This window comes from Rissa tridactyla, chromosome 1, assembly GCF_028500815.1.
Source record: "Rissa tridactyla isolate bRisTri1 chromosome 1, bRisTri1.patW.cur.20221130, whole genome shotgun sequence".
NCBI classification, from domain to species: domain Eukaryota; kingdom Metazoa; phylum Chordata; class Aves; order Charadriiformes; family Laridae; genus Rissa; species Rissa tridactyla.
Window position 1 is genome coordinate 82,484,813 of NC_071466.1, and position 20,940 is coordinate 82,505,752.

Genomic DNA, 20,940 nt, shown 5'->3' on the forward strand with positions numbered 1-20,940 from the left:
GAGCTTTCTGGTGTTCTCAGCTTTCCCCCCTTCCATTTGTTTCCTGTTCTAATTGTCTCCATTACATCATTACTCTCTTTATAGTGTTTTTAAATGTATTTTTAAAAATAATTTTAACCACTTAATTACAGTAGTAATTATTGTATGAAGCCAATATTGAAAGCTCATTAACTGATTTTAAAGGCATTACTATGCAACCTGAATAATTCTACCATTTGATATGCTTTTTCTTCAGATTGAAGATGGGAGCAAAGCTGCAGCTGTGGACAAGTTACTGGCTGGAGATGAAATTGTTGGCATCAATGATGTGGGCCTCTCTGGTTTCCGACAAGAAGCGATCTGCCTGGTGAAAGGTTCACACAAGACGCTGAAGCTTGTAGTAAAAAGGTAAACTTGTGTCCTTCAGCTGGAGAACCAAATGTGTTCCAGGCTATAAGCTACTGGGCAGCTAAATTGGCCAAGACTTGGCAAGATAATGATGTTCATTCAGTGTTATTAATGTGCGTATTGTGCGGTGTTACCTCCTTCGTGAACACAGACTCTTTATGGATGAAGACGTGGGGAGAGGTAGCCTATTGATCAGGGCAAAAACTGACGCAATATATTTGAAACTGTTGTGATGTGATGAGTTGGGACTCTGTTCCTTTCTTTATTCCTGAAGTGGAGGGCCTGAAGCAGGCTGTCCATCCCACCCTGCCTTTGGAGTGCAGACACGGAGAATGCTTTTTAGAACGTTCACTGTACAGACAAGTTGGGCTGTGAAGAGCGGGTTACGTGGGAAGCTTTTGGCAAAATATTTTCCCACTTTTTGAGAATATTTGAGGTCTCAAGCATTTCTTACCGGGTTTTGGGTAAAGAGTACTTTCAGTTAGTTATTATTGAAGGGGAAAAACTGAAACAGCTTATCAAAACAGAACAAGGTTTGGAAACTTTTTGTTTTGTCTCTTTGACTTACGACTTTCAAGTTCACACTTTTTTACTAACTTGAATTAAAAATAAGTTTCATAAAGTAACTTTGATAAAAGTTGAAAAGAACTGAAAGTACTTTAAATCTTGTAATTTCTGAAAAAAGATTTTGTTTCTGGGTTTGAATTCTCATTAATTTCCTACTGTGATGAATCAGAACATTCTAATTGATTACTTTTATTATTTTTATGTATTTTTGTTATTATTGTTTATTTTATTATTTATTGTTAATTTTATCAAATTATATCAACCAGTCTTTCATGTGAGAATTTTAGGTGTCTTTATTAAAATCAAAAAAGAATTTTGCCACAACACTGAAAACGCTGAGAATTGGGGTTTGACAGGTATGATGATCCAGTCTGTAAATACAACCACCGTCTGAGGCTGTCTTAGCTGAGGACTGTGTTTTGTGAAATAGCACTGATAGGTAAGAGAGGTACAAAATCATGCTTTTCACCTTTGGTTTAAGAAGATGTTTTTGACAGAAGGAATTACGGGAACCTGAGTCTCTTTCACAAGTGGTAGTTTGTATCCTTACTAGTAGCTGCTTCCAGAAGATCTCCCAAAACTTTTGTAGCACTAAGGCTAATAAATGCAAAATAAAATGCTTTTTCAACTACTGCAAGTCACGTTGGTGTTCAGCACTTGCACTGCCTATTCCAGTAAAAGCACTTTTGTTATCAGAAGTTACATCAGTTGTTTCTGTCACAGAAAGGGAGAACTTCAGGGTTGAAAAGTTTTATAGACATCGAAGAATCTGCTAAGACAGCAAGTCCTAATTACTATGAAAAGCTTTAGACCAAGTGGAAAGGCTCCCTCTTTCTTAGTGCTTTTAAGTTTTATGACAGCAGCTTGCTCAGAATCTGCGAATTCTGATCTATCTTCGTAAATGGCAGGAAGTTTGATGCTGAAATACCCTCGTGAGAGAGACAGCTATGCCATTCTTGTCATTCACAAGTACTTCACCCCATGCATGTGACTTTCATACAGCTAAGCAAGCACTAGTTTGCTGCTGGGGATTTGTGGCCGTTCTCTGCAGACAACAGAGTCCCCATTGCTATGCACGCTTGCGTGCAGTTTGGTGCAAAGCTGATGGTCTTTCATCAGTCCTTTCTCATCTCTCCTCTTTTTCCTTCCCTAGCACACGTGCAATCGGCAAAAGCAACCTTGCTGTTCTAGCCAAGAGGCTGAAATAGCGGCTGTTGTTAGGGAAAACGGTATTTTTTTGTCTTAAATTCATGAAGATTTCCATAGCTCCCAAAAGAGGCAAGAGCCTTTTGGGTCATTGACAGCCTGCATAATATTAGATAAAATTTCATAAAACTTGTTGAATGAAATTAGCTAGGGTTTTTTGTCTGTGTTTTTTCAACTTTGCTCTTTCCCTTGGAAAGTTGCCTTAGGACATCAGTCCTTTGACGGTCAGAAACCTTTTAACACCCAGTCTCATTTTATTCTTGGCCAACTTGTTCTCATGTCTGGGTGCTGAAATAGCTTTTCTTTTCCTGTTGGAAGTTCAAATGATGCAGGTTTTTATAAAAGCCTTGTTGCATGCTTTCTTCCAGAAGTTATGGTTTGAACAACAGTATTGTTTTGTTCTATTTGCCCTAAATCTTAGGCAGAATTTTTATGAGTGCTTTAAACAGTCCTGTCTTTAAGCAAACCAGTAGTTCAGTCTTTGTATGAGCATGCCTGCAGATCTGGATTGAATTGGATCAGGGAACTGATCTGACTGCAAAATTACTTGGGGAAGTAGGTTTTCAGCTGGATAGGACCACCCCTTTTAGAGGCAGTCTGCACGTTAATTAATTACAGCAATCTTGAAATGGCTGCCTTAGCATTTTTAGACTATTTCAGTCTTCTTCAGATCCACCCTTACTGGTTCTCTGGGGAAACGGGGGATAGTCCCACAATTCCCTTTCATTGAGTTACTTATAAGATGAAGTATTGATCTGCAAGTTGCCGTAGCATCTTTTTGACTGCTGGTCCTGTGTCCTTTGTCTGGCACTATGATGCTTGTCTATAGTGTTGATTTAATATTTTATTCCCTATGGGTGTCAGTGTGATAAACTGAAGAACAAAATAGATGAATGGTTTGAGGTTCAATGACCCAGTCCTGAAGGTTTGAGGAATCTTTGTTTTAGTCATGTTTGTCCTTGCTATCTGTGAGTTAGCTTGGGAAGACAAGATCTAGATTTTGTGTTGAAAACTTTTTTCCCTAGGGTTGTTTGTAGTATCTATTTCTAGACTGATCCAGAAGTGAAAAGCAAACTTTATAAAAACTATCATGATGTGGAAAAATTACTTTTTAATAAAATTCTGCTGGTAAGTAGAGAACTTCCTTCTTATTTATGTATTAATCCCTTCAGTAGAATTAATCCAGAAAAATCAGGTTTTATTTGTCACTGCTGAGAAGTGTGTCCATGTAAAGCTCTTCCATATGGGTCACTCCTTCATGCAGTAATGCCACATCCTGATCTTCTATTGATCTGTTTCTGTACCTGGGAAGCAGTAGGGCATGCTATTTTCAGTTTAGAAGTCTATCGTATCTACAGCCAAGACCAAGTGAAAAAGTATTGCCATAGTGAGTAATGTGTTTCATTCACTATAATTAACTTGTGACTGTAGCAAAAGTTTCTCAAGGGGCTGGTGCTGTTCAGCAGTAGTAGCTGGCTTCCACAAAATTATTTTTACACACTATTTTTGAAAAGTCTGATGCTTGACTTGCATAGGGAAAATAACATTGATCTCTAAATAAAAGTGCCTGTGGTACCAAATACTCAGCATAAAAGTGCTGGCTATCAGCATACATTCTTTGCTGTATTTTTTGGAAACATGCATAGTTGAGGTCTAAACCAAATCAGGACTGTGCAACTGGCTCAACAACAAACGTGATGTTTAAGTAGCTTACATATATTGGTGGTTGAACAAGTGCAGTGTTCTTGGATTTGGATTAAAAGAGGACTCAGGAGGCTTCGTGTTGTTTTCTCAAGTGGATTTGTCAAAACAACACATCTTAATTATGTGCTAGTTCTTGGGTGTAGTATTGAGTCATTTCTTGAGTAGATTCCTTTCTTAGGAAAGTGTGCTTAGGACACTTCTTACAGGAATTGTGTGTGAATTTCTCTTGTTTTGGAAAAGATGTGTGCCTCTCTGTATACACACATGTAAAATTGCTCTGAGTGTTGATATGAAGTGTTGATACTTGATGTGGTTACCATATTCTGTGTAATTGAACTGTTTTGCATACACTTCTACCTTAAATTGCCTTCTAGTTATTGAAGCTAATTTCCATTCCTCTGCACATGCTAGACATAAGCATATACTGCAAATCCATGAAAATTTGGAATAATTTTTCACTATGAATCCCTGAGACACATTGAACTCTTAAAAACTGACATATAGGTGACGCTTCCATTTGTAGTTTATTAATGTTAAAAAGAGGGTGGGATTATATGGCCCTTGGACCATATAATAGCTAAGAAGTTATGTGGGGTTGTCCTGTTGGCTGCTTGAATCATCTTTTAGTGACAATGGAAACAGGTGGGCAAGGGAAGGAGTAGCCATGGACTACTTTTCCTCAGGCTGTGCTGGTGACAGGAAGCTGGACTTCCAGTTCAACTTGACCAGCGTTGACCAACGCCTGAGAACCAGCCTTAAAATTCTGGAATAGTTCTGGCCATGTTGCGCGCACACAAATGGGTGTGTTTTCTTTTCCTTTACGTAGCATTTCGTTTTGGTGCCTTTATGTGGCGGAAGTGCAAGCTGTTTTTGCAATGCTGAGGAGTTCCTTGGAGAGGGAAAGAGAGTGAGAGCAAACACACTTGCCATCAGAAGTGTAGTCTGAATGCTGAAATTTGCTGTGCTAAATCCTAATAAGGGAAGCGAATGTCATGATACATGAACTATAAACATCTAGATATGGAAAGATAGGGTAATCTTTATTTGCATGGCACTTCACGAAGAGAGACAGCCATTTAATTGAAGTCAACAGAAGGAGAGTTTTTAATGAATGTCCCGAGGGCTCTGAGATCGTACAGTACTGTTTCCAAACCTGAGACCTGCGTGGAAACCTGGGAATAAAAATCTGACAGTCATTTACAGTGTTCAGATGGGAGATCACTGAAATTTTGTCACATACTGAGCGGAAAAATGTTCAACACCCACAGTGACCTTTCCATAGTGGGTTTTGTGTAACTTAATGGGGGATCTAGTCTTACCCGTTTATCACTTGTGGAGCAGCTGGCTGTGCACTTCGTAGCTCCTTTTGGCTGCAGAAGTACTCTCTGAAACTTGGCAATATCAATTTGTGAGATGACTTGGGAAGATGAGGGACTTATGGTTTTTGTATAATTACAAGGTACAGATTGAGGACTGTGAATTCTGCCTCTTACCTGCATTGGCTACTTGATGGTTCCGGTTCTATAGATATCAAAATAGTATAGGAAACAAAAGTAGAAAAATACATGTAGTATTGCAGATTTAAGCAAGTATTATAGATATTTAGTCGACAGTTATGGTTAAGTATTGCTCAATAAACCAAATGCATTTGTGGGGAATCACTGTTGAGTAGGACTAAAATCCATTTTGCCATTAAACTTGATTTCGTTGCTTCTCGAACTAGGGTTTGTACAGCAGAACGAATAGCAGTGATTGCTCTCTTGCTGACCAGTAGACATAGTTCTTCCTTTTTGAAGATTGACCTTGGCCTTGACTGACTAAGATGAATGGGTTTTTATTATTTTTTTTTTTTAATGCCTGGATTTTCAGTCAACTTTGGAAATAGGTGACTGTAGTAGGGCTTTCCAGGGCTGTATATGCATGCACATAGTAGGCAGGTGTGATGGCCCTTTGCTATCCATGTTTCTTTAAATCGATGTGGGTGTGGAACAGCGTGTGCCTGTGCAGATCTTCAGTATACGCACTTAGCAAGTGGGTATTTGTAGCAGATGCACACAGCTATAAAGTTCAAGGCTTGTGCGTTTTTGTGTGGCGGCAGTTGGTGGAAGGGCTGGGCTGTTAAATTCCCGTTTCGCAAATTCACTGAGAAAGTGGGTCAGTGCGTTGCTGTAGGCCCGCTCTTCTGCACGAAGCAGGATGGCCAGTTTTAAACGTGTGCCAGATAGGGTGTCCAGCAGCCCCTGCTCCTGTGTGACAGCACATCACATTTCTCTCCTCGGGTGCTGTCAGTGAGCTACCATGGGTCATGGGGGAAAGGCAGGAACCAGGGAAGTGCAAACATAATGCGTCATGCGAATTGCACAGTGCCTACAAGCCTGGTTCAGGAGCCCCTGGGGTGGGTGCCCTGTGTTTTAAGGAGTTCCTGGCAATCTCAGCAGGATCTTTCCATGAAGGGGTGTTGAATGGAGCAACTATGCCACCCTGTATGTGTGTGCTTGCTGTGGGTGCACAGTGAAGGCCAGCTGGTGCAGAGCTCCCCTCCTGCTCAGACATGGCCCCCACCTCCTCCACGGGCAAACCTGGGGGTGGCCAGGCTCCTCGTCCTCCTCCTCCTCATCTTTCTCCTCCTCCTTCGGCTGTGTGGTCCTGCGCTAGTGATGGAAGGAACGGACACAACAAAAGGAGGAACATGCGCTTTGATCTTTTATTTTCAACAAATTATACCTCGGAAGAGCCCTGATGAGGACCATTTCCTCTAGTTGCCTAACTATCAGTGTGGCCACTTAATCAAAATGGAGACAGTGCGAATCCAGGTTCCCTTCACTGTGACCCTAGCAATACCACGCAGGTGTTTGGGTGTTTCCTGTGCCAGCTGGCTTTTTGGTGGGGTGTACATCTAAAAAACATTTTTATTTCTTAATTTTCTGTCCACCTCACCAGTTTCTTAGTTGTGTTAAATGTGATTTGATTCATGCTGTTAGTGACATACTAGTGGACACTTGAGGTGAACATAAGCTTCAGTTGGTGGTGTGTTTTCCCTGGTTTCACAGAGCAAATCCTTGTCTTGTGGTTTGGATGTTTGTCTTGTACAACTGTCAGGGCTCTCTCGATATGTGTGTTGTGACTGACGTGTTTTCATCTGTGATGACTTTCATAATTTATTTCTTTACCAAAGTAAAAAAATCCAGCCTGTAAAGCTTGAATAACAGAAAGTCAAAAAATATAACAGATGTCACCATGTTTTACCAAGTCAACTCCAGTAGGACGATGTTTGAAGTACTAGGAAAGGCATAGACATTGCTTTGTGGGTAAAAGGAATCCTCTATAATTTGAATATGCTTATTCAAAAGGTTACTCGTGGCAATGCTATTCAGTTTTGTGAAGTAATTACCAAAATTGGGCAATGTTGCTTTTTTGTGGAATGGAATATGCATCAGATGGTAACAACCTGTGAGTCATGACTGGTTTCTAGAGGGTTTTTTTTCCTCTTCAGTCCTGCAAGCACTTGTTGAAATGGTTAATTTTGAGCATGAGTAGTCTCATCCAATTTAGTGAGAGCACTCACATGACTGAAGATGAAAAAAGTATACAAGTGCTTACAGGATTTAACCATAGATTTTTACCAGGTGGTACACTGGATTTATTCTTAAAACTGCTTCCCACTGGTGAATTTCAGTGTAGGTGGTGGAAACTGAAATGTAACCCCTTGGGTGAAAGGGGGAAACAGGTGAGCCTTCTAAAATGTGGGGGTCTGAAGACTTACTCATTTCATATAGTACTTTCAACATGCGTGCACAGAGGATTTTTGTGTGTTTGTGTTTGATAATACTATACGTCTCTGCAGACTCCTGACTGAAACAGAATTATAACCCCATCCATTAAAGACCAAATAAATAATGTTTTTATGTCAGGATCTTCTTTGCATTTGGAAGGAGTGGTTCTGTATGTGTTGTATGCATTTTGAAATATTGAATGGTTTGGGGTTACTTTTAAGCACTTAAGAGTGTTGGTTTTTTTAAAGACTAGTCAAGAACTTTGACATGAACGTACACAACTTCAGGAGAGGAGTAATAATGCTCCTGTTTGTGTGTTGTGGTTCTCCTTTTGTTACTTTTATTTTAGGTTACATGATGAAGATGAAATGACTGATAACATTGGGAACTTGGACACTTCTTAAATGTTTCAGTGTCAAGTAGCCTACCATGTTGAGTGTAGAGATTTTATGCTCTACTTGGTCAAGTAACTACATGTAACACCTTCCCACTTGAAAAGATTATAAAAAGGTTTTAAAATAATTTTTGAATCCAACCCTTAACTCCAGAAATACGACCACTTAAAAGCAGGGCAGGAATGCAAGAGTGTTGGAGCTTTAGTTACTGAGTAACTGAACAAATTTACATCTTATCTCTTACACAAGAAACCTATTATTTTATGGTCATTGCTGCTGAATCTGCATAATACTGGATCACCTGGCAAAACAAAGTCTGGCACAGAGACACAGCCACCGCACTGCTGGGTTATACGGCCCTTATGCTTTTAGTCCGGTCTCATGCTGAGTGCAGAGGAAGGACAGAGTGACAAAAGCAGGGGTTTGAGGAAATTTCTGCTGGGTTACAATTGAAATCAGAGTCAGTTCTTCGGTCTGGCTCACAGGGCAGCCTTGCCAGCAGGTGGGCAGCCAAACTGGGGGGTGGTATCTGGCAGGGAAGGATGTGCTCTGGGGGATGGTAATGTCTTCAAAATCTGATCTTGCACAGGGCAAGTCAGAGCAAAATAGCTTTCCCAAATAAAACTTGAAGCATCTCAGCTCATGGGGTTGTTCTTTGTGAAGGCTTGGTAATTTGCATCATGTGGCTATAGTGTTTTAACCAGTAACGAGACGAACTAAGGCTGGGCCTTCTCCTGAAATGCCCTGGGACTGGAGGAACTGTCTTTCCTCGCTCCTGTTTTTGGGTCACCTTGGACGTGGTTAGGTAAATTACAGCTGAAATCGGTGTGGGAATGCACCACACCTGTGTAGAAACGCTGGTATTTGAAATGTGGTTTCTGAGGAAACTCGGTTCGTTTAGGACAGCTATTGAATGGTAAGCTCATTGTGGTAAGTGGCTAGGAGGCAAAACATGCCCGTTGTTTATGGCCATAAGCAAAGCAGGGTTTCCACGGCCGCGTGCTCCAAGGACACAGCAAGTTCCTTCTTGCTGAAGGCAACATGTTGGGCCAGTGTAGGCAGCTGCAGGCTGCTGTGCTTGCGAACTCCATCCTGGGCAAAGGTGGTGGTGGGGAGCATGTCCAAAGGCTGCTCTGCATCCTGTTCCTTGCTCCTGCCGTGGTTAGGCAGCCTTAAATCCCCCGTGTATTTTGACTCCTCCTGCTGCTGTTAGTATTTGCCATGTCAGAGGCTGTGTTTTTCTTCAGGGTTACTGCTGAATTAAGCCTTTTTAGTATTTATGTTAAAGGTTGATTTCTTTAGCACCTTGCTTGCGTAGCATGATAATTTCTGGAATGTTTGAAAGTAAACCCTGCTGGAACCAGCATTTGGAGCTGATTCTTCAGTAGGTAAAGCATTTTAGATGCTTCCAGATGATAAATTCTCATTAAAAAAATGTTTTATTATCCTTTAGAGGAATTCTGATAAATCGTGGCAAAAACTGAGGTAAGAGAATGACATCAGGAGTTTAATGCTATCTAGTCATCAAAAGGTAGCAAAATATGCGCAAAATAAGGATGAGGAAAAAGTATTAATGTAGCTGATATAATATACCATAAATCCTAAGATCAACACTTTTATGTTGGACATCCAGATGTGTGTGTCTAGTTCCCGAAGGCAGAACAAGGAAAAACAGTTCCAGAATATGAAAGTTTTATCAGGGTAGTCTATTGTAAATTTAGCAGGCAGGAAGATTGATGATTTAATACCTCATACAACTTAATACCTCGTTGTCGACAGTGCATATCTTATTTGTAAATTAAATTGCTATTTCATCCTGCTCAAGCCTGTACAGTTGGGCTGAGGTACAAGGAAAACCAGAGCAAACTGTGGTGGTGAAATCCTGGTTTGCCCAAGTTAATGACTGAACTCTTTAAGAGCACTAAGACTCCATAATTTATTTGGTCTTTTCAAAGCAGAGGTCTTTTCAGGTTTTTTTTTTTTTTATGTAAAATGCAACTTAACTGGGTCGTGGGTAGGAAAGGAGCTGCTCTGCTGTCCTGCCACAAGATCCAGCTCCTCCTGCTCGTTCTGTCATGGCTCCTTTTAAAAGAGGTACTGTCAACTGTAGTGCAGCGTTGCTGTTTGCTCCATTTTCAGGCGCAGGGTGACTGGCAGATGGGAGGTTGGCCCAACTGGTTACCCGATGCGTGGGAGGGGAAGGCAGAGAGCAATGCTACAGAGTCTCTAGGTCTTGCTATGGTTGATAGCAAGGCAGACTTTGGCAGGTGAGAATAGACATTTAAGGTAGGATGTGCTTCTTCGCTGTAATTTTAGGGATTTGGACAGATACCTATATCATAGAGCTCCGTCAGTAACTTGTCTGTCAAAATATGGGTTCAATTTGCCATTCTAAGACATCTGAATATTAATAGCTTGCTTTTGTAACTTCTTTTCTATCTTTTAGACTCCCTTCCTCCCCCCAGAAGTCCATAAATTAAGCACATGGTTATATTGTTTTGGTTTGTTTTCAAATTCTAGGTTAGTTCTTCTTTAGGGATACTTTTTGAGAGTCACTTCCTCTTATGATAAGATACTAGAAGCTGAAAATGCAAAAACAGGAACTCCTCCTGTTTTGCATGGAGAAAAATGCTGCAGTTCCATTTGCCGCTTCCAGAAAAATAGGCTGACTTTGTTGTTGTTGTTAGAATTTGTCAGCACTTTTTGTGGAAAGGTAAGTAAGAAGGGAGTACAAGGTGTTCAGATACTCAGTGCATAGAGACAGAAAACAAACAGCAGAGCCACAAACTCAGTTTTGATTTTTTAACTCATTGCACCGAGTTTTAGTGAGTTACAGCTGTTTAAAAAAAAAAAGTGATATCAGAAAACAACCTGTTAATTTCAGGTGTCTGGGTTGGACTGAGTCACTTTAAAGGTGCCTAAAATCCAAAAACTGCTGAGTAATCTCCCTTTGAAAACAAAGAGAAAGAGCAATGAACATGTGTCAAAGTCCGTGTTCAAAAATGGAGACACATGGAATCTCTCCTGACTTCTGAAGATCACAGCTATCGCAATTAAATGTATGAGGACTTCTTTTGAATGTGCAAATAAGACTGCCTGACCACAACACACAACAGATGCTGGTTTTCTTTTCTTTTTTTTTTTTTTTGAGTTCTGAATAGCTTCAAGTCTGTGGTTTTCCCCGTGGTTGAATCCTTTGCTGGTAGCGCACTCTTGTGGCCGCCGCTTTCATTAAATGATTTAAAAGGGATGTTAAAAATATATATATAACTTAGGGTTTTCTGCTTTAGAACACACACTGTCTCTTTTGGATAAATGTTCCTAAATTAAATGCTAAATAAAGGAAGGTCAGTCCAGGACAAAAGTATCCCAAATGTGCTTCCCAGAAGATCTTGAAGGGGGCATGCATATTGAGCGTTCAGGTTTTTGACCAGTTTTCATCTTTGTATTTTCGGCAAAAAGCCATATGCCCGAGGAAGGAGAGCCAAAAGGCTCGGTGGGGATTGAGGTCCATGTGGGAGCTGGAGTCAGGTGGAGGAGAGACTGGGACAGGCACCTTCGGTAATGGGCTGGAATGCAGACGCTGCTTTTCCTGCGGCTCCGCTCTCAGTGACGAGCGGGTTGCTCCTCACAACTTTGGTTATTAAAACGAACAAAAAAGGGATCTGGGAAACCTTTCCCAGTGACACTGATATGTGTGTTCCCAGTGAAAGCTTTTCACCCTGAGTCGCTGTTTTCTGATTGCAGGGAGGGGAGAGGAGAAAGTGGTGGCATAACTCTAGACCAGTTCTGTTTTCAAATTACAAAGCTCTTAACTGGTGTTTTATTTTTCGGTAAGGAGGTAAAGCCTTATGGAAGCTCAGATTTTGGCATGCAGAGGTTTCCTTTGAACTAGGAACTTACAGATTCTTCTTTTAGCAAAAGAGCAGTTATTAATGAAAAGTTGTTTGGTACTGCATAGACTTGGTATCACTGTGATTACAAATCCAGTTTCATAGCACATCTGCATTAATACCAAGTATGTGAAGTTGGCTATAGGCTCCTTTTCCTTCTACGTTGTAATTCAACAGCACCTAGAGTCATGATCCCAGGTTATTTACTTACTTGTACGCTCTTGGAGAGAGACAGGTTTACACTTGGGAAAAGGCCTTGAGTGAGAGGGGTCTTTGCCCTCAAAATACTTGACTGAAAAGTCTCTGTTCTTCAATAGGCTGAAATCTTTGTGCATGGCATCTCCCTGGTCACCCGCCTTCCCTGATCTTTGGATCCCATGTGTAAAATAAGCACAGTAATAATCACAGTCTTTTCAGGGATATTTTTAAAAAATCAATTAGTCTTTCATAAATGCTTTCATAGCAATTATGTGGCTTTATTTACAGCTGTTTTCCAGCAAATGTAGTGCCATGCCCAGCAGTCCTTGTAGTGAAGGTAAGATGAGCTTGCTTTATCTATTTGCTCTTTTGGCTGCAGTCTAGCAGGATAGCCTATCAGTATCTTATTGCAGATTAAGACTGAAAAAAGCTTTTTAAAGCCAAATTAAAAGTTGTATTAGCCAACTATATTTTGAGGTTCAAGTTTTCCTTTTCTTGTTTTTCTTTTTTTTTTTACCACTATACCAATGTAACTCTAATAGTTTTTCAGACAGTGGACTCAATAATACTCACTCTGTGCAATTTATTCCTCTGTTATGTAGAGTGAAGGTGGACTTGCTGCTGGAAATTCAGGAAAAAAGTTCTTTTTTCCACTCAATTTTACTTCTCGGCTTTGCCAAATAAGTCACCAAGTATAGAATAGTATTTGTCAGCTGGACTTTGCATCCTCATTCACACAACAATAACTCCATGGGTTTTAGACTCTTTCAGAAACGTTAGAAAAGTGACCTGTCAAATGGAAGCCTTTTTCTCTGGACTGAGCCTGCACGTGCGTGTGTATTAAAGTTGATAAGCAAGGGATCATGCTAGGTTACCTTTATTCAGAACATTTCCAAAAAACCCTCATTGTATGTGTTTTAACATATGTGAGAAATCAATACTTTCACCTTTATAGAAAGTGCAGTCATTTTTGGATAGAATATTGCAGTCTGGCTGGGAAAGTTTTAGCCATAGGCCATCTAACTTTCAGCAGGCTCACACAGCAGAGCTATTGTAATTGTGTAATTGTGCCATATGCTGTCTTAACTAGATTCCTTATTAAAATCCAAAGATGCCTGCATAAAATAGGACCACTTCTTACCCTTTTGCCAACCTCTTCCTCCTTCCCGAAGTTTGAGGATTTCTGTAAATCCCTAGTACTGCCAGCATTTCCTTAGTGATTATAAGCGCGTCCTCCTTTGACCCGTGGAGAGCCATTCATTTTTCGTATGCAGGGTGTGAGTCAGTCAGTTGGTAAGGATGCTGCAGTGCAGTCAGCTTCTCGTGGCAATCAATCTACTGTGTTATAGCACAGGACCAATAAAAATGTATAGTCATTGTGTGTTTAGTGTGATGGGTCAGTGAACCTGAGAAAAACCTGATCTTGGCACATGTGCCGGTATATAAGAAGAAAATGTCTCTTTTCTGCTGTCCTCCTTAAGGATACAGCAGAACTAATCTTTTCCATTTTCCCCCAAATAAACTCTATTCAGTGTGTTACTGTATCCTCTGCATCCTCGGGTGTGATGATGGTCAGCAACTGTAGCAAGCTTACATGTGCTAATCCATCCAACTGCAGGGGATTAATGGTGTGACTATGGAATAAAGTTTAGTTTTTTCAAAAGATTATTAAAATAAATTGTCCTTTGAAAGAGTTATCCAGAATTTGTAAAATGAGTCTCCGTGGGGGATGGAAGGTCATGCCTACCACTTTTCTCCATAGGCAATGATTTCCAATGCCTTTCTGAGTACTGAGGTTATTTATTTCTAGGGATATCACAGGCTGCCTCTCTTTTGGGGGAAGGGCTGCTGCCTGAGAAGACTGGCTGGTTGGTTTTAATGTATAGAAAAAATGTCTGTAACTCTCAAATGGTATTGAGCCCATTGGATCTTAAGAGGCCCGGGTGGTTCTGGAGAGTTTCATTTAGCTTTGCTCCTTGAGCAGATTTGTCATCTCATAGGTGACATTGGCTTCTTTAGAATATAGTGCCCCAGACTGGTTTATTCACCCACATGTTTGCTTAGAAGATTGCAAAAGGAAAGGATGGAACAGCTGGAAAAAATAGTTTCAGCAGCATAATCTAAGTGTATTTTCCACGTGCCATGTCAAACACACTTCAAATTAAAAAATAAAAATCCCCGCTCCCGCCTCCTCCTCCAGGAACACTCCTCTGGCTTCATTTTTTGGGCTTTGCTTCACTTTTCTCCTGCTGAGCTCCTCAGGCAGTGTTCACCGGAGTCGGTCGGTGGAGTCGCTGGTATGACTAATCAAAACTGCTACGGCCTCTTAGCGGGGAGCGGTAACAAGGCTCCTTTGTGAGTCTAATTATATCCCCTAAGCTGGCACAGCGGCGCGGATTAGTGCAGGAGGAGGACGGCAGAGGGCTGCGGGGTCCCATGCTCTGCTCTGCCACTCTGCCAGCATCGCCCGCTTTTGCCACGGACGGAGCCCAGGCGAGTGCCACCCGCACCCCACACGTGCCACCCCAGCCCTCAGCTAGGGCCCTGTCGCTTCTCCCCCAGCTCAGTCCTGCTCCCTGACCTGGAGCCTTGCCCGCCGGCTGGGAGTCATGCCTGGTCCCTGAGGAAGGGGTCTGGGAGGAGGCGCTGCCCAGCGCGGTGCCAGGGTAGGTACCTAGGGCTGTGCCGGAGTGGGGGGAGACTCCTGCCACGCTGGCCAGGAGGCACCCACTCAGCTCCAGTGGCTCCTCACCCTGACGGCCCATCGTTGGGATAAGCAAGCGCTTGGGGCGCCTTTCTCTTGGCTTTTTTGTGTCTTATTAACTTGTCTGTGGAGGGGGGGCGGCGCGGGGAAGCCGTGCGGGGTTGTCTCGAATGCATCTGGTTAAAACTTCATAGTAGGATTGTTGAAGTGGAGTCGGCAGGTGTGGAAGAAGGGAGGTGACTTTGAGAAGAGTACTTTGTTGGTTTACTTGCCCGTTTGCCTCCCGTTTCTCAGGCAGACCTGGCTTCAGCGTGCTTTGTGTTAGCGAGCAAAACCACTCATCTCCCAGTGGGGCCGTGCACTGGGGTGGTTTGCGCTACTTTCTAAGAGGTCTGCAATTAGTTTTCTTGGCTCGGTCTCTTCATCCCAGTATGTATCATCAGGACACATGGAGTAGCAGAGTCAGTCTGTTAGTGAAACTTAAAAAGTGTCAAGTACTGGGAATTTTTCAGACTTGAGCTTTTATTGGTGTGAAAAAAAAAAAAATTCGATGGAAAAAGTTTCCCAGGCTGTGAGCAGTTTGCACACACGCGCAGAGGTTACACAAGGATGCCAAGGGGGTTTTTATGGAACAGTGCAAGAGGAAACAAGTATGCTGATAAACACGTGAGACCAAAATTGCTTGTTCTTCCCTGTAAATCTAAAGAAGGGATCATGGGATTTCTTTTTTGGAAGGGGAGGTATATGAAGTAGTGAGCAAAACTGGGGGCGGGGGGGTAAAATTTAAATACACTTGTCTTACGCAGTTTTGGGAAGGGGGAGCAGTTTAAATGATAAATTTTGCAGAGCGTTTTTTTTTTTTTTCTCACTGCCAGTCCAGTCACTGCTTCCTGCCCTTCAAGAACATATGCTGTGAAGGTGGGGTGCCGGAGCAGCGTGGGCTCAGGATGTGTTTCTGTCTCTATCTGCTTAGTGGTGACCAGACAGAGCAGCCAGTTCCATTAGAGAAATCCTTAATCTACTGAGGCTAATGGAGTTTCCCTTCAGTGGGAGCTGCTCAAATAGGAACTGCCCATTGTATTTGTAGGGCAGGATCTGAGAAGAGTTATGGTCAACTTCTGCAGGTTACTGTTTATAATAAAGCATAATAATACATAGCAGAGCATTGGCACGTAAAACACATCACGCATTTCTACTGACCTCACTGAATTTCAAGTAAAGCTATAAAATATTAGACTGTGATTAATCACTTGGAGCGCATATGTAGTATTCAGTGTGTCTCTTTCAGTGATCATCTTTTATATATGAAAGGCAACTTTTCTTTTCTTTGAGACTGTTTAAACTTCCCCAAGGGAGCTCTATACTACCCTAACACCAGTTTTGCAACCCGATTTTGTTTTCCAGCTGAAGAAGACTAAAGCTAGTACATGTAATAGAAACAGCTGAGTATTCAGTTTTAGGCAGAGACACATTCACTGCTCTGGGTCTTAAAATAGTGATGTAGTTGCAACTTGCATGTGAATATTGTATCATTATTTGTTGTGAGATTGTCCATAGATACATTGCATCTGGATCCATGCCTTGGTTTATCTGTGCAGGAAGAGTGCTGCACAGGTGAATTCAGCTATTAAACTACTCAGTCACTTCAGAAGGATGCTGGTAACCCCTGTTGCAGATTTTTAGCGCACAAGCTTTAGCAGCAGGAGTAACTACCTATGAATGTTAGAGGTTTTTTTCCTGTATTTCATCATCCATTGCAACTGATCTGGCCTTGGAAAGTCATTGAGGTAGTTTCGATTTGATCTCTTTGTATCCAAGCTCATGTTTCAACCTGCGGTTTTTTAGTTTTATTTTTGCCAGATTGACTCTCTTGTAAAACTTATTCTTGGTGATAATTAGGGTGAGTAAAGATTGAGATCTGAAGGGGTGACATGAGGTGGGCTGGAAGAGAAATAATCTATTAAAGATTTGTGTTGTTATTGCTGTGAAGTGATTCTGTTTTCAATCTTGCTTGGAAAATAGCTTTTATTTTGCTGTGAAGTGACTGAACCCAGCTTTCAAGTCTAATTACGTTAAATTGGGTGCATATCTTGGCACATTCAGTTTCTGCAAAATAAACCTCAAAGCCTACAAGAACATTATCCACTAAACAAAATCAGCTCTGCTCTAGGAATCACAGAAATCAGAGTTGTCTGGTCACTTTTAAACTTCCAGTTCTAATTGGTTTTAAGTGTTGTAAGGCTGCTCTGCATCTGTTCAAAATAAGGTCTGTATGTGTTCCCAGAGTATCCAAATCAAGGGAAACAGAATTGTTGCTGTTAATATCTTAAGTAGGGGTTTATTTTTTTTGATCAGCATCAATTTACGGAAGACTTGAGTGTGTTTACTCAGAGGCTGGGCTGGAGTGGGTTCTTCAACTGGACCAGCGGCTCTGGGAGCTGCTGCCACAGGGTGGCACAGGGGACAGCCACTTGTCCATGTCCACTGCTGTTTCTCTGCGGCAGGGGGTGAGGTGGCTACCATGGGTGAATCTTTGGCAGTGGTATTGCTGGTTTGAAATCCTTGCGTTTACTGCATTTTCTTTTCATGGACTTGCAGTTCATGTCTGAATTTCTGGAGGGGTCTCACGTTACTGAGAGGAGTGAAGAAATTAAGCCCTCTCTTTTTCAGGATTCAGACATACCCCTCTGTTTCTGTGAGCATGGTGGAGGGAGGAAGGTTTGGGCAGGGGTGGAGACAGGGACAATTCTGTGCATCCTGTAGGCACACAGGTTCAGTACTGCATGCAGGGAGGGACCCGTCTTCTCCAGGCATAGCTGCTTTAGTCCTTTTGCAATAGGAAGAAGATTATCACTGTCTATGAGTGACCGAGATACTCATCTATAACAGAGACGATGGAGGGGAAGAAAGGTCATTCTTATCTGTGCTCTGTGGCTATCAGCTGCATCTTAGTCTTGCTTAACTGCTGTATGATAAGGATTAGCACTGTCTTGCAGGAGGGAGGGTTGAAGTTGGGGTCCAGCTCTGTTTCTGACAGAATAAAATGGCAGAAGATGAAGCAGGAGTTAGAGCCTGCCCAAGCAGAGGGGGCAGCTTCTTTCACTTCGTTCACCGCAGCCCCCATCTCCATTCTAGGCATGGAAGGTGGTGGCCTTGCCTTCCTCAGGGTAAGGCGCAGATCTGCAGCCCCGCAGGCTGGTACAAGCCCTTGTTGAAATGGTGACAGCAGTGACAATGTTATACCCGCCCTCTACTCAACGAAGAGTCTCTACACACAGTGCTGAAGAAATTGGGCCCAGATTAATATCGGCATAGGGGGAGAAGAGCTCATGCTCCAAGAAGTTGCAGGAAAATATCTGCCCTTTGCCAATGGAGAAATTGTAGATAGGTGCGTAAGTGTTTCAAATTGTACTGCTTCTTGTTATAATGCTGTTACAGCTGCAGTCATCAGTTGGAGATTAAGAAGGGGATATAACTTGGAATTGAATAATTAGCTTCTCCACCTGAAACTTGAGCTGCCCCTGGGAGGCAAGGAGGGAGAGGTTACCTCAGAAGATGATTGTGCAACTATAACCACCTTATGCCTCGGGCTTCCAGCACGTTAAGGCAGCTGAGATTTCATGCCCAAATTATGAGGTCTGGAATGTGCCAAAACTCTAATGTCTGTTTTAATCTGAAAATAGTTATTATGACAATAAAAATCCTTTTTTAAAAACAGTGCCATATATCACAGAGTGATTTATAGCTGCATAGCTATCTCCAAATGTCACATTCGGTGGAAGCACTATAAATTTTTACATACGTTTGTACATGTAGTCCAGAAGGGGGCTCCTCCAGAAGGGGGTTTTCTTTTTCTCTGCACGCCCCCTCCCCCGCCCCCCTTTTTTTTTAATGCAGCAGTTTTCACTGTCAATTCTCTGTTGTCCTTCTGAGACTGAGATGCCTCAAGGGAAAGTTTCTGCATAAGAAGCTTATTCAGTTCTTTATTACTGTGGAAAATAATTGTAATATTTTCTACAGTATTGCACTCTTTTGCCTCAGTTATGGCTAAGCTGGAATAAATTGGTCCTGCATGCTGTGTGATGTTACCGGTATTTATTTGGAAGTTTAATTGAGAATCCCAAGCCTTGTGAGAATAGGTTGAGAAGCAATATTTGAGTACTTAACAAATGCAAGCTCTTAAATAGATGAGCAGAGAGACTTCATGCGGGCCTGTTGAGTTGGTACTACTTCTTATTTCAATGTTTTTTTTTCTGGCAAAAAGGACTATATGTACACCTGCGGTATTATTTTAATATTTATTTCATTAAATACCATTCCTGCGGTGCATCTGCTTTCTCTGTTCCTTTTTGTGAATAATTTTACCACATAATGTATCATTAAGGTTGCATTATCCTCTGTGTTTCTGTGCCACCACTACAAATACAATTTCAACAGAGGTTTAGAAAAGGCTTCTAGGTAGGGAAGTCTAAATTGGGCCACAAGTTTGTCATTCTGTATGTGTTCCCTTGCTGGTCCTGTTGGCTGGTATTATTTTCAGTACTCTTTCTCCTAGGTTTTCCTGAACCCAAGTAATTTCTGCTGCTGTATTTGTGGGGAAACAATGTGATATGGCACTTGAAAAGGTTCCAAAATAGCTGTGGGAAAGCCAGAATTTGACTGTTGCTCTGACATAGAAATAGTTCGAGGGTTGATTGAGAATACTGATGCAGAAGTTCAAGAAGCGGGAAACTGAATTGCCCCTGGTCTTGTAATGTCAGGATGCTCATAGCTCCTTTTCAGAGTGATGGTGATCTTGATACTGCAGCTTCAGACTGGACAAGAGGGGGATAGTAATCATTCCCAGAAGAAAACAGAAGCTATTTGTGGCCAGTTTGCACCAGTTTTAGATTAGGAATAAGGTGTTGTTATTAGGGGTTGGTAGTGCTGCATCCTCTATGTGTTAACATAGCTTCTACGTTTCAGAAGTTGTATAAATAATTCCCACCTTAAGGAAGGACAGGTACTTGGTTTAATTTTTATGCATGGAAATTTATAGTTATGGTATTGTGAATCCAGAGTTTTTGAGAGTAGGATTTTTATAGAGCTTAAGATACTGCTTTTGAGGTCTACAGGCTGGAGAAAGCTCAATTGCCAGCACAGGGTATGTCAGGAGTAAATTGGGATAGGTGGACTGGAGTGGAGGGAGTTGAGAGAATCAGAGATTTATATTTTTTTTAGAATATTTTTTTTGGTGATTTTGTCTATGTATTTCTGAAATGTCCTGTGGATTCTGATGGAACAAAAGGCAGATCCTTGTCTTCCTGTGTTTTCTTCAATCATGTTGAAGTTCAATCAATACACACATCAACACACGGTGTGGGGTTGTATTTTTTTAGGCTGTGTTGATTATTATACTGTGTTGCTTATTCTTAGCTCATGGATAATGTGGGGGTTTTGCATGTAGATATGTTGAAATTTTGTAGGTTTTGGAAGGTTCAGCTCTGAAGCCTAATTTGAATTCAGGCCTGCAAATTGTGCCTAAACTAAATAGATTTTGAAGGCAGTTTATCTAAACCATTGTAATGGTTTTGGCTGGGGTAGAGTTGACTGTCTTGCTGGCAGTCAGTATGGTGCTGTGTTTTGGATTTGGCATGAGAGTGGTGTTTATAAAGCACTAATGTTTTTGGTTGTTGCTAAGCAGTCAAGGTCTTTTCTGCCTCTCATACTGCCCTGCCAGCGAGTAGGTTGGGGGTGCACAAGAAGTTGGGAGGGGACACAGCCAGGACAGCTGACCCCAACTGACCAAAGGGATATTCCATACCATGTGATGTCATGCTCAGTATATAAAGCTGGGGGAAGAAGCAGGAAGGGGGGCACATTTGGAGTTAGGGTGTTTATCTTCACAAGTAACCGTCACGTGTGATGGCATTTGTCTTCCCAAGTAACCGTTAAGTATGATGGAGCCCTGCTTTCCTGGAGATGGCCAAACACCTGCCTGCCAATGGGAAGTGGTGAATGAACTCCTTGTTTTACTTTGCTTTACTTATTAAACTGTCTTTATCTCAACCCACGAGTTTTTTCTCACTTTTACTCTTCCAATTCTCTCCCCCATCCCACAGGGGAAGAATGAG

General features: G+C 41.7%; 1 protein-coding gene across 2 annotated transcripts in view; it reads left to right on the forward strand.

The window, feature by feature from the left end:
* Window positions 1-20,940, forward strand: part of SHROOM2 (shroom family member 2) — a 130,558-nt gene that overhangs the window by 51,679 nt on the left and 57,939 nt on the right. For both annotated transcript variants that reach the window (XM_054205545.1, XM_054205535.1), the window contains exon 2: window positions 236-387. In XM_054205545.1, coding sequence (XP_054061520.1) covers window positions 236-387 — 152 coding nt within the window. The remainder of the gene's footprint in view (window positions 1-235; window positions 388-20,940) is intronic.